The sequence below is a fragment of the Oreochromis niloticus genome, linkage group LG7 (assembly GCF_001858045.2).
Source record: "Oreochromis niloticus isolate F11D_XX linkage group LG7, O_niloticus_UMD_NMBU, whole genome shotgun sequence".
Lineage (NCBI taxonomy): Eukaryota > Metazoa > Chordata > Actinopteri > Cichliformes > Cichlidae > Oreochromis > Oreochromis niloticus.
The window spans coordinates 42723370-42737327 of record NC_031972.2 but is presented as its reverse complement, the minus strand read 5'-3'; the positions used below and the strand labels follow the sequence as shown (position 1 = coordinate 42737327).

Sequence of the window (13958 nt, the reverse complement as noted above, 5' to 3'; positions counted from 1 at the left end):
TTAAACGCAATAATACAAGACTAAAAAAATAATTTGTCCTTACAATTCCATATTTTTGCACTGAGGTCAAAGTTTATAGTGTGAAAACATTTACTGAAAGTATTAGAAAAAAAGTCTTACAGATAATTAAATCATTATTTTCTGTGCATGTGTGTAATTAACATATAGTTTTTCTCCATTCCATATCCATCACTTTAAGCAGTTTGTTTTCTTTATTATTTTACTTTTTAAATTAATTTTACTAGTTTATTTTCTTTTTTCAGTATGACATATAGATCAATATTGTTATTGTAATATCAATATATTTTGATATTTTTTTTTAACTTTAATTGCATCTTTGTCAGGGTCAAACTCAAGGTTGTCAAACATTCCAACATCCCAAATCTGCCCCACCAGAGTCCAACGCGGCCCACTGGATGACTTTGCAAAGTCTGAAAACTGCCACCAAGTCATTAACGGCTCCACTTTAAAAGTATTTCTAGATTTTTACAAAGTTATGATTCATGTGAACGTTTGGTGCCTTTTCTCCTGTGATCTTTAAATGAAATGAAATTCGTCTTCTTGTAATGAATGAAAATGTAATGATAGTAGACTCAATGAATGTCAAAGAACTGAGATGTATTTTTGAAAATTGTTTTTTGTTGTTGTTTTTTTTAAGATATCCAAGGCTAATTATCTATTCTGGTAAACAGTCCTGTCATCTTGAAGACTTGGGAGGGTAAACGATATCCGTCACTGTGGCTTATGGTTTACATTTTTTAAATCTTAGTTACCTATACCAGGTGAACTTTCATTCAGATGTACTTCTTTACATTTAATGAAATGAGAACATTTGATGGGATTTTCTTATGCAGTGATGTTATTAACTGCTCAATTTCAGAACTAATCGGGCAGTATCTGGTCCATGAATTGCAAATCGTTAGACAACCCTGAGCTGAATACTGCATGTCTATAGTCATTCTCGCCTTATTTAGGACTACATCTGTACATCTTTTCGGTTTCTTTTGTAGGTGTTCTTGAGGTGAAATTGTATGTGCAACTTTTAAAAGATGATTATCTGATGTCCTGGGTGTAGTTTGTAGTGTCATGAGTCATTTTATCCCAGCGAGCTTCTTTTCACTGCATTGCCCACATTCCCCCTTTTTTTACCCACACGACCTTGTTTTCAACATGGATGCCGAAAATTCTTCCACCACAGCGCAGTTTATGTCGCTGGCGAACCCATTTAACCACATTTTGTGTAGCACGGTGGCTCGGAATCTACAATGTCGACTGACTATCGTCTTACTTTCATGCTTAAATAATTATTTTGGAACGACGTAGCAGCGCATTTACAGTCAAAAAGCCGAGACAATACGAAAACGGACGCGGAATGGCGTCTGCCAGGGGCCCGGGAGGCTGAATAACAGCAGTATAGACTCGAATGAACGTAACAGGCACACGCCTAAACCAATAGGAGCGGGCTTTGCGAGTCGGTAACCAATCCCTCAATAGAGAATGGGCGGGACAACACGGGAAGGGTAGTTCTGTCTTACACGTTCCCGGGTTGTGAACATCGCCGACCGTTTCCTGCACTGTTGCATGGTGGTCGAACAGGAGGAATTGTTGGAAATTTTTCGGAGGTTAGTATATAAATTGGTTTTTACCCAGTGTGCATTATTCCCTCAGCCATCTCTGCGAGAGGGAGTGACAGGCTGCGGTGGGGATTCAGTCCAAAAATGGGAGACGGCTGTTTAATCATAAAATAAAATTGACACCCACCGAGCCAAAATGCTTATGTTATCATTAATTAGCTCGCGGATTCCTCGCTCTTGTTTTCCAACTGCGTCGCTAGTTAGTCAAACTGGAAGCTGTATGGAGTGAGTTAGCTAGCCCTCCATTTGTCATTCCAGAGCCCTTTTAGACTTCACTAAACCATTTCAACGTCTTTGTGATCTCGATAACCACAGTCATCGAGAAACACTTCGCCAACAACCGCTGTGAAAGTCGTGACAGCGCTGCTTGTCATAGTTAGCAATGTTGTTAGCCCACGAAGCGGCTATCAAGCTTACTCCATTACGGCATGTTTCTGTGGCTGTAGTCGTTAACTGAGCGTTTAGACAGGCTGTTAGTGTGATAACTGAATCGTGGGATACCAAAGCCAGTTAAATACACTTGTTTGATATACAATAGACTTGACAAATGTGGCAAGTCATAGTTGTGCAATATCATAAGTAGCTAGCTCCAAGTATTGAGTCCAAATCAACAAGCGCCAAAAGCACATCAGCTGTCAGATTAGATGCTTATAATTCACGTAAGGTCAAATAAGAATAACCCTTCAGCTGTTAAGGGGGGAAAAGCAAGTAATGTTGACGTTAATTTGTCGATAAGACACTAGTAAAAGATTGAATTACCAAGTGTGAGCTGAGCAGAACTGTTAGACTGGTTTATTATAGTTTAATAATAAACTATTATAATAAGTGATGTAATGTTTATGACTTGAACTTGAAAACAGAGCAAGTCAGAAGAACGCTATAACGAATCTTAATATGCTTATTCTTTCTGCGTTTAATAGCCACAATATGTCTGATTAGGTCACCAGAGTTGTAGGTATTTCTTGACATTTTTATTTTGTATTTTTATATAGAACATCGTGTTAGATTTTCTGTTCATTTAACTCCCAGAGTTATTTTGTTCGTTTCGATTCACTTTTTGTTAGAGATGTTGCAATATATCAGCTGAACAATGTTATCAACCAGTATCGGCCTTATTGACTCATATCACCTATTGGCAAACACATGACATTTACAGATGTTTATCTTTTATGCAACATAAATTTTCCACTTAATAAATGTTAAAAGGTGTGATGAAGATTTGAAATTTTGTTTATTTTTTTATCACGATAAAAGAAACAAAATATATGAGATTACTTTGTTTCCTTGGTACAAAAAAGAAAATGAATAAAACAATGCAAACACCTAACGCTGGTATCAATTCCATTGAGTCAATAGAAATAGATTAACTATGAAGCCTGATATGAAGCAGGTTGTTACATTGGCTCAAATTTCACAAGTGGTGTATCTTTAGTTTGAATGAGGGGTATTTGTCTGGGGCCGAGCTTAGAATAAGAAATACATGTTGCAGACATTTCATAAACAAACTTGACTCACTTCGTAGGTAAATATGTGCTAATGTTGTTTGTGTTCACACATGTTACCACGCTGAAACTGGCAATACAAAAAATTTCATGTAGTGCAGAAAATCTCAAGTTATTTTTTGTTTATAAAAAATCTATATTTGTTTTACTCTTTCACTTATTTTGTTGCACACTTAGGTTAGGTTATTCTAGTAAATCAAAACTAAGTTATAACATATTATTTCTATGCAGTTGTATGGTTGTTTGCCAGTTTGTCGGTTGTATTTACTGAGTATGTTTAGACACTGAAAAAAACCTTTACATATGTATGTATTGCACATATTGGAGGAATAGAGATGATGGGGGGCACTGCAACAGCAACAACATTAAGTAAGATACTTAATGGTTACATCCAGTTAACAAATAGCTGCACAGTATCTGCATTTCTGGTGCCTGTGTCGGTATGCATTTCATTTGAGTGTCTTGCCTGTTTCCCCCGCAGCAGCTAAAGCATGCTCTTGGCCCAGATAAACCGGGACTCCCAGGGAATGGCAGAGTTTCATGATGCAGATGGGCAGCCGGTCACACTCTGTCTAACAGAGGCTGTGACAGTGGGAGGTGAGCTTTTAAACTTTCTATTGTTATAAAAAGAAATGTACTGACATCACTGCAGAACTGCACATCTAATCACATTTGAATTTCAGTCCCAGTTTTGGTTGAGGATGGCAAAACTGTGTCCAGAAGTAATTGGGTATTAGCTGGGACAAAGTGCATCACATCGCAGTCCTGTTGTTTCATTTTGTGACGATCTACTCCATTACTCCTTAAACTGAAAGTTTATGTTTTACTACTCTCGTATTTCCCAGATGGAGATCAGATGGAGAGTATGGACACAGTGAGTCTGCAGGCTGTTACACTTGCGGATGGATCCACTGCATATATCCAGCATGACACCAAAGGTTCCTTTTCAGATGGACAGATTATGGATGGCCAAGTGATCCAGCTGGAGGATGGCTCTGCTGCCTATGTTCAGCATGTGCCCATGCCTAAAGCGGGTAAATAAAATGGAAATATTGTAATACCAATAGCAGAGTAGAGCTTATTCTTTGTGTACTGTGTTTGTGGCACAGTGCAAGGCTGTAATTTAATTGCATGTCATCTATATTATGTAACAAAACGCTCACTAGTAGGTAACCAAGAACACACTAATGAAGTAATGTGAGTAATGTTTATTTTTAATGCATTTTTAGGGGGGGACAGTTTACAGCTTGAAGATGGACAGGCTGTTCAGTTAGAAGATGGAACAACCGCCTATATTCACACACCCAAAGGTAAATAACACCTAATCAAACTGAATTGAATTTTAAGCATTTTTCATCTATTTAGTTTATTATTTTAATGTTTCATTTATTGTGCATCAGTAAAAGAAAATAAACAAAAAGACATCTGCTTATCCTTTATTATATTGCCTACCTATAAACTCCTTTTTATAAATTTTAATAAATTTATTTGCAGAGGTTGGCTAAGCTGCTGGTTCACAGACATTAAAAAATGTTCATGTGCATGTGTATCTTCTTTTAAAAACCCAGTTGTTGTCTATTCATGGGAATTAAAAATGGTTACGTAAATGTTAGTATTGGACTAGAAAATGTACAAAACATTTATAAATAAAAACTCTTAAGGTGAGGGATTTTACCACAAAGAAACATTAAGTTTGGGTCCAGACATGCAGAAAACTATTATTTCCCTCCCTGAACTTTTAGATTTCTACTGGAACAAGGCTCAGTTTCATCAGTGAGTTTCAGTTTCTGCATCCTTCTCCTAATTTCTGTGCAGAAACATATGATCAGGGTGGCCTGCAGGAGGTACAGCTGGAGGATGGGAGCACTGCCTACATTCAGCACACTGTGCACATGCCCCAGTCCAACACCATCCTGGCAATCCAGGCTGATGGCACCATCGCAGACCTGCAGGCGGAGGCAGCAGCTATTGACCCAGAGACCATCAGCGTGCTGGAACAGTATACCACTAAGGTACGTGTGCTTTGTCTTTGTACTGGTGTGGTACCAGCCCTACATTTTTTTTGTGTGTGTGTGTGTGTTGACACAGAATTATGTTGAAAATTTGGAAATTAAAAGCTAATGCAGAATTAAAAGCTAATGCAGTATTTACCCTTGTTTCCAAGGGTCACTACAGCAGGTGGATCTGGGTGAGTCCCCTGAAGCTGGGTTTATGTCTATTGCAGAATCAAACTGGGGATCTTTTGCATAAAAGGCAAACATGTTAGCTGTTACAAAATGGAAAGTTAATATCTCTTCTTTAATCTTACAGTGTGGTGTTAGTTTTAAAGTGTTTTCTTGGCAACTATACTGTACCACACTGCAGTGACATTTATTTATTTATTTTTATTCCCTGTGTGATCAGTTGATTTTGTGCTAAGAAAACTCAGTAGAGATGTGACTGGTTTGAGACTATTGATGGAGAAGTATAAGGACAAAAGTGTGTTTGTGGATCTATAGAAATCATACAATAGGGTGCCAAGAGAGTAACTGTGTTATTGCATGAGGAAGTCAGGAGTGGCAGTGACATATGTGAGGGTGACTTGGGACACATATGACGACAGCGAGAAAGTGGTGGGGTATGCAGTATAAGTGACAGGTGGATTCAAGGATGGGGGTGGGGTGGCACCATCTGAGGCCCTTCCTGTTTGGAAAGGTGATGGTCAGGCAGAAGGCTGTGTGGTCTGTGATTTTTACAGATGACACTAGGGCTGCCACAAACGATTATTTTGATAGTCGACTAGTCACCGATTATTTTTGCGATTAGTCGACTAATCAGATCATGCATCCATTGGACGTAAAATGTACACCTGAAAATATGTTAAACGTTTATTTTGTGACCCAGAAAGAATAATAATTGTAATATTAAAACTAACTAGCTGCCGCCATTGTTGACAACTGCGCTGGGCCGCGCTATGAATTCTGGAACACAGTTTCTTCTTCTTCGGGGTTTAACGGCAGCTGGCATCCTTGTACATGCAGTGCTGCCATCTTCTGTTTCAGTCCGTTATTACACTCTTAAATACTACTACTTATTCCTGCGTCTTTTGGGATCTTACAAAGCTTCAAACGACGCGTCGACTATTAAATTAGTCGTCGACGATTTTAATAGTCGACGTAATCGTGACTAGTCGACTAATCGTGGCAGCCCTAGATGACACTATGCTCTGTAATGAGAGTAGGGAGCAGGTGGAAGAGCTCGGAGAGGTGGAGGAATGCACTGGAGAGAAGAGGAATGAATGTCAGTAGAAGTGAGACAGAACACATGTGTGAGTAAGAGGGAGACAGGTGTAACAGTGAGGATGCAAGGAGCAATATTGATATGAGCTTGCAATGTAGTGGCATTTTATCATGTCACACAATATTTTTAGGTAAAAGAAAATCACTAATACCATTGTGTTCTGCGCACAAGTAATTGGCTTATGTAAAAAGTTATTATCTCGTCATCTTGGCAAGATGGTCACTTGTGAATATGAGATGAAATATTGTCTTATTCATAGGCTTTATAAATTTGCCTGTTTTGAATGGTCCATTTTTGCTGTAATAATGGTTTATCTATTTTAAATATTATAGTTTCATATTTCATATCCCTTGGTTTAATATCTTTATGATCATCCAGTAGACTATAAAAATACCCTTTCTTTTCCCTTAAAGGTGGAGAATATAGAGAACCCCCTGGGGACCTATGGCAGAGTTGAAGCAGACAATGGTGTCCACATGCGGGTAATGTTTCTTTTTATTTATTTCTCCTTTTTTTTTCTTTACATTAGGTCTAACATTGAATACATAATTGTGCCTTGTCTTTCAGATTGTGTTACAGGGACAAGACAACAGGCCAGGAAGGGTCTCAAATGTTGGGGAAAAGTCCTTTCGCTGTGAATATGAAGGCTGTGGAAAGCTGTACACCACTGCCCACCATCTTAAGGTAAGTGTGGGTGCTTTGTTTTTCTAAAAAGTTTTTTTTTTTTTTTTTGCCTCCTCAAGTATAGATTATTTAAAGATAACATTTTGTAAAATTTTGCCATTTACTCAAATGCAATGCTTTACAGTTTTGTTTGTGTCCTGCAGGTACATGAGCGCTCCCACACTGGAGACAAACCGTACATCTGTGACTATCCCAACTGTGGAAAGAAGTTTGCAACAGGTAGCAACGGATAATATAATTTTACAAATTGACTCATGGCTAATTTCTTTTATTTTTGTTGCCAAATGTATTTTTTTTTTTAAACCCTTGATTAAAATCTCATTATCACCATAGTGATGTTGACAATTGAACTAGTCGGGTTATTACTGTGTAAGTAAGTTTTTTCCTTTTAGTGAAGGCTGTTATTGAGTGGGATTTAATTTACTTGCAAAAAATACATTTTTTGTTTATCAAATGACTTGAAATGTCTGGAAAATGCAGACTCTTCAGTAAAGCACCCCAGACAAACTGCCTTAATTACCACTTGTTAACACAAGTTTAGTCCCCATTCAATTAAATTCTATTCTTTTTTATATAGCACCAAATCACAACAACAGTTGCCTGTTATGTTATATTGTAATATAACGAAAGAGATCCCTAAAGGTCTGTTTTGAGCTAGAAAAAAATCCTGCTATTAAATGTAAGACCATATCTGAGATCAATATAAATATGGAATAGGCTGCTTGTAGGCATGGAATAATAATTTAGCTGAATGTCAAATTGTGTGATTCTTTAAGGCTATGGGCTGAAGAGTCACTCACGCACACATACGGGGGAGAAGCCATACAGATGTCAGGAGTTAAACTGCTGCAAGTCCTTCAAAACCTCTGGAGACCTTCAAAAACACACAAGGACACATACAGGTAAACAATCACACCCAGAAACTCAGTGACAAGTCACAATGTTGTTGCAACACACAATAAGCCTGATAAGGTTTGTAAACAAAAACAGGAGATTTACTGTTGTTTGCTACTGCTGGTAAAAGCTACATTGCTTCAGGGCTGTTAATACAGAAGGGGCTGTTTAAAGAGTGTTTGGAATCAAAATGGATTGAACTAACTAGCCACACAGCACTGTTTTTTGAAACAAACAACACATGGTGGTGAAGAGCTAGGATTGGCTGAACAACTTGAGGGGGTTGTGTCAAGTTGTTCAGCCAATCCTGAACAACGGATGAGGGGAGCTGAAATTTTTCAAAGCCACCATAGTGCTGCAGGAGCACAGGCACATGGTCATCACGAGAAGCATGACGCCAAGTTCCTCCTGCTTGTTTTTTAAAATACAGCAGACATTTTGCAGTTTGAATCACACTGATTATTTATAAAGGCATGAAGGCTAGTTTCATACCAGCATTAGTCATGTTAAACAGCTGCTTACAGTTTTGTGTCCTATTTCTGTCAGGTTTACAATTCTATAGATTTCAAGCTGCAAGGTTGACGTACTTCATGTTTTGCAGGAGAGAAGCCTTTTAAATGCCCAGTTGAAGGCTGCGGCAGGTCATTTACCACCTCCAACATCCGTAAAGTTCACATCCGAACACACACCGGAGAACGGCCATACTACTGCTCTGAACCAAGCTGTGGACGGTCATTTGCCAGTGCCACTAACTACAAGAATCATATGCGGATTCACACTGGTGAGTCTTCATTACCTTATAATGACTCAGCTTGCTGAGTCATTGTGAGTCACTAAGTGCTCTCCAGTTGAACCCCTGGATCTCAACACAGTTTTGTTTTTTTCACAAAATCTGTGCAGAAAGCTTTTAAGCTGTTAATTGATAAAGTTTCAAGACGGCTTAAATCATCACGTCTAACACTGAAGTTTGAAAAACCTGCGACTCTGTTTTACTAGGAAGAACAAACAGACGTCATTTCCATATATGTTTAAAACTATCTAGGATATCTATAGAATATCTAGATCTTTAGTCTTTATATCTTTATAGCATATGTATTTGGATTTCATAGCTTAATGCTAGCTCTAATGTTGTCTATATGTGCAGATGGAAATAAGCTAGTAAACTATATCCGAGAACAATCCCTCTGTTCACTGTTCTTCACTACATTGTGATCTCACATATAAAGGAAACATGATGTACAAGTAAAGCACATACTAATTCTTGAGTGCTGAAACAACACACCAATAAAGATGGGGGTCTTCACTCCTCTCGGAGTTTAATAAATGAATTCAAAAGCTCATTGTCTTACTGTTTTTTCCACTCCAGGTGAGAAGCCGTATGTGTGCACAGTGCCTGGCTGTGAAAAACGCTTCACAGAATACTCCAGCCTTTACAAACACCATGTTGTTCATACGCCCTGTAAACCTTACAACTGCAATCATTGTGGGAAAACCTACAAGCAGATCTCCACACTTGCCATGCACAAACGAACAGCGCACAACGACACAGAGCCCATTGAGGAGGAGCAGGAAGCCTACTTTGAACCCCCAACAGGTCAGTAAAATGTAACAGAACAAATGTTTTAAATGTTTTTTGATAAGTCTGTGAGGGATGTAGGAATTTAGAATGGAAACAGATGTTAACAATAGTTAAGATAAAACTGTCTATTTATTAACTTACAAAATTCTAATGAATCCTAAATGTCAATTCAGATGCCATCGATGACCCCAGTGTGAGCTACACGACAACTGTGGTGGAGGCAGATGACTCCGGATCAGAGCCGGTTCCAGTGGAAAGCTCCGATATGGTTGGTCAGCAGCATGTTGCCTTGGTAACACAGGAAGATGGAACACAACAACAGGTAAGGGAATACAACGACATCATGCATATAAACATATTGCAAATAACAAGTGAGGATGCTCATCATATACAATATGTGAAGCAAACGCTTCAGAAATCCCTTAAAACTACATTCTTTTTAATGGTCACTAGTGGCGATACCCTCGAGTGCAAAATGACATCTGATCCCTGAAAACTATATAGGGAAAGCGGCCTTCTGCCCTGACTTCTGTAAACGTTTTCCTAATGAGTTTGTGGGATCAGTCACCAATGTCGGGTCATGTTAAATAAAACATTAAATTCATTTTTTTCTACAAGTCAGGAAGGAGGGAAGCCCAGGATGGTAATTGGCAAGAAAAATGTATACAAATAGTAGAAGAAATATAACGTACATATTAATGGTGGATGATAATTGCAGCAGAGATTTTGTGAATATTAAAATGAACATATAGCACAGTAATAGGAAGTTGAGATTTCTGTAACAGTAGCATTGAAATTCATTTCAGGTTATTCCTGTTTAAACTTTGCACTTTTATTGCATATGCTTTTTTGTATCAGGTGACAGCTGCAAAGTCTCATGCCTGTTTGTCCACTATTGAAAAGACGATTTTTAATCTCAGTGGGACTTTGACCTGGCTAAACAATGTAATCATAAGTTGTCACAGTGTAATTCCAGCTCGATGTTCTTTTCTCTTTCAGGTCAGTATCTCCGAGGCAGACCTTCAAGCTATGGGTGGCACAATTACCATGGTAACCCAAGAAGGCACAACCATAACTATCCCAGCCCATGAGCTGGCAACTCAGGGTGCTCACTCAGTCACCATGGTAACAACAGATGGCTCGGATGAACAGGTAAACAACTCTCATAGCTCAGTAGACTGCACACAGAATAATGTGAATGGCTTTGTTTTCTATTTAGAGCGCTTCTGTGTGGCGTTCTGTTCAGCTTAAATAACTGAGCTGAAACTCAAGTCTACATATTATAAAAGTAACTTAAGAAAGATCAGTTGCTTTTATTTTTTGCATTTTTATTTTTTTAAATCACGTTTTCAATTTTAATTTATTATTTATTCTGTTTTCTTGGAAACTTCCATTATGGAATCAGATGTGTTTTAAAAATGTATTTGTGGCTCAAAAATGAAGCTGTAATTTGAGTACAGCGTTTTTGTTGCCCCCAGGTGGCCATCATGACACCTGACATGGCTTCCTTCCAAACTGTAGAGGAGGCAGGTTACAGCCAAGAGCAAGATGATATTCATCCTGTCACATTACTGGCCACATCCAACGGCACTCACATCGCTGTACAGGTTGGTAAAGATCATCAGAGGGACCTAGTTCCAGTCAGTAAATTTATTTTGTTCACTTTAGGAAAAAGATAAAGGAAAAATGTGGAAAATGTTACATCTTTAAGTCTGGTTGGAACAGGCTCTGCAGTACAGAGGCTCATTGAATATGTTAAAATTCATGAATACCTTTATAGATTTGGTGTTTCTTTTGGTTATTTGTTATTTAAGAAAAGATTGGAAATTATTTATCACAAAGTTGGGAAATTTGTGAATAAGAACAATACAAAGATATTTAATGTGATACTGACAGCAGTTTCAATCAGGACTAAGGGTCTTAAAGTCTTGATGGTTACACTCCCAAAATAATACTGTCCCACCCTGAAAATATATTTGCCTAAAGGCTTTTGTATATATAATGAGTAGGTGGGGTTCATCTCAGGAGTGGTAGGTGTGCTGTTGTCCTCTTACTCGTTCAGTCAGTTCAGGATCAAACCAAAACTTCACATATCTGAATGTGTGAGTATGCATGTTATTCAAATTCATGGTGACTGCTAACTTGTTATGCAAAAAAGAAACCCAGCGTTGTAAATAATTGTTTGTTTTTCATTGACACACTATCTTACTATGAAAAGTAAAGTTTTTTTTTTAAAAAAAATACCTTTAAGTTCTTTCTTTGCACATATGGGAGGGTGATTTCTTTTATTAAAGAGGACACATCTAACAAATTCACTAATATTTAGCCACTTAAAATACTTTTTTTTTTTTTTTTAGCTATGTCTTAGAGCAGAGGTTCCCAAAGTGTGGGGCCTGCCCCCTAGGGGGGGCGCAGAGCCATTGCAGGGGGGGGGGGGGGGGGCGCGGTATGAAAAGAAAAAAAACAAAAAAGAAAGCTTGGACACTGCTAGCATAATGGACAGGTGAAGCATCGCCAAAGATGTTTCCAAACCAACTTCCTTCCAAGCCAAAGACTAGAAAATATGGTGAAGCATGTCTTCCCTTTGGCTTCACCTGCACAAGTGCCAAGGTAGGTCTCCCCTGCAAAATTAGTTTTCCCTGCGTCGGGAGCAGCGCTGGGCTCTCCAAATCACGGACAAACAGTATCCCACATTCTTGATTTTTAGTTCACAAACACTTCTTGTAATAACTAACTACTCCTGACATTTTGGACATGTTAGCTCATTATGCAGTAAAGTTACAGTGGGATACAAATAATATCAGGCTGATCCTGCCACGATTTGTTCCCCCTGTTCAAATCACGGACAAACAGTATCCTACAGCTGTTTTTGTTTTTGAACCCATTTTGCACAGAGAGGCATTTTTTGAAAAATTTATTGATAGCAATGTTGAATATTATTACACAGATAGTCAGATTAACAGTATTTTGTCTCTATCTGCCATTCTGCAATTCATCTCATTTAAACAATAACGTGGCGCACAGCGTGACGTGAAAAGAGGCATACCTTTGTTGTTGCGTGACGAACTCTGTATTCCTCGTCCACACATAAACTTAAAAAAGGAGTTTTAAATAATCTCTGTTTTCGGTGAATCGCAACGCCGTTTACGTGTTGAGGAAAGGCCCAAACGCATAGAAACAGCTGCGTTTTCAAAAATACCTGTGTAGGTGTGGACGCAGCGTAAAAGAGTTAGTAGTGTATTTTATTACTACCTGTAATTTATTGCCGTTTACTTGTATTTGCTTAATTGTTTACTAAATGTTTGAGGTGTGAAATAAACAGCAATGGAGTTTGTAAACAAAATATGGGTGTGTGTGTTTGGAGGATGCGTTTGTGCGGGGGGGTGTTTAGGTGGTGGGGGGCGCGAACATTTTTCTTGTAAAACAAAGGGGGGCCTGGCAAAAAAAGTTTGGGAACCACTGTCTTAGAGTATCATGCTTAATTTACTATCAAGGCCAAACCCTGAAGGGTATTATGATTACATCAAAGGGCTAGTAACAACCTTTTTATTTCCCTCCACTGTCTTTATTTAACAAATTGCACTGTTTCTGTCATCATGTGACAGTCATCCTCCAGCAGCCTGTTGGGCAATGGTGGTGGTATTGTTTTTGAGAGGGTTGGGAGTGTGAATGCATTTACTTCCATATGTGTTTAGATATTGATTCTACTTTTATTTTGTCTCCTTTACTGAAGTTGCAATTAAAGTACCAACTCTCTTAAGTAATTTGAAGGATATTCATGCCCAAGGGATTATAGCCCTTTAAAATGTGCTCCTTTATTTTGAATGGACCAAAACCGTTGTATGTGCTAGTTCTAGTATCTAGCACCTGTGGTCATCAAAATGTCAATATTGTATAATTTTCATTGTTTTCCTCTCTCTTTTTTTTTTTATAGCTTAGTGATCAGCCTTCGCTGGAGGAAGCCATCAGAATAGCATCAAGAATACAGCAAGGAGAGTCACCAGGCCTGGATGATTGATCGATAAGGACAGTGATTATGAATTAAGACTATTCCAAATGGACTATGTCAGTGGGAGAAATCATGAGTCTTCCTCAATGTTTTTCCACAAAATAATTTAGCTTTTATGTGTACATAGAATTTTGATAACTGGAGTTCTGGTGTGCTATTTTGTCCCTCTACATAAAATGTGAGAGGGTGAGGGGGGTGGGGCGGTGGGGCTTTCTAATGTTTATGGTGCACAGTACTGCAGTGTACAGCTAATGCTATTTCTAATTAAAAAAACAAAAAAGTGATTGTGTGACTGCAGTTGATTTTCCACACCCACATGCTTATCAACTTTGTCTCCTTTCAACCTTGCTCCGTTGAGAAGGTAAAAATACCTAGAG

The 13958-nt window shown here is 38.3% G+C and overlaps 1 protein-coding gene across 2 annotated transcripts; it reads left to right on the top strand.

Annotated features, from left to right (window-relative positions):
• Nucleotides 1-1194: 1194 nt before the first annotated feature.
• Nucleotides 1195-13865, top strand: znf143b (zinc finger protein 143b). Of its 2 annotated transcripts, none has more exons than XM_003455410.5 (15): nucleotides 1195-1622; nucleotides 3621-3733; nucleotides 3982-4170; nucleotides 4366-4446; nucleotides 4952-5148; nucleotides 6829-6897; nucleotides 6983-7099; nucleotides 7243-7318; nucleotides 7876-8001; nucleotides 8595-8774; nucleotides 9360-9587; nucleotides 9746-9894; nucleotides 10572-10724; nucleotides 11051-11179; nucleotides 13507-13590. In XM_003455410.5, exons 2-15 carry the CDS (start codon nucleotides 3628-3630, stop codon nucleotides 13588-13590), a joined length of 1884 nt encoding a protein of 627 aa, XP_003455458.1. In that variant the 5' UTR covers nucleotides 1195-1622; nucleotides 3621-3627. The 2 variants fall into 2 exon arrangements, with proteins under 2 accessions (XP_003455458.1, XP_005459997.1); XM_005459940.4 differs by having other exon boundaries at nucleotides 1358-1622; nucleotides 3618-3733; nucleotides 13507-13865.
• The last annotated feature ends 93 nt before the right edge of the window (nucleotides 13866-13958 follow it).

Bases quoted from the DNA above. Each gene is read 5' to 3' on its own strand.
- znf143b (XM_005459940.4), top strand. From the start codon at position 3,628: ATGCTCTTGGCCCAGATAAACCGGGACTCCCAGGGAATGGCAGAGTTT. The intron at 7,319-7,875 runs GTAGCAACGGAT...TGATTCTTTAAG, and splicing joins TGGAAAGAAGTTTGCAACAG to GCTATGGGCTGAAGAGTCAC. The intron at 9,895-10,571 runs GTAAGGGAATAC...TTTCTCTTTCAG, and splicing joins AAGATGGAACACAACAACAG to GTCAGTATCTCCGAGGCAGA.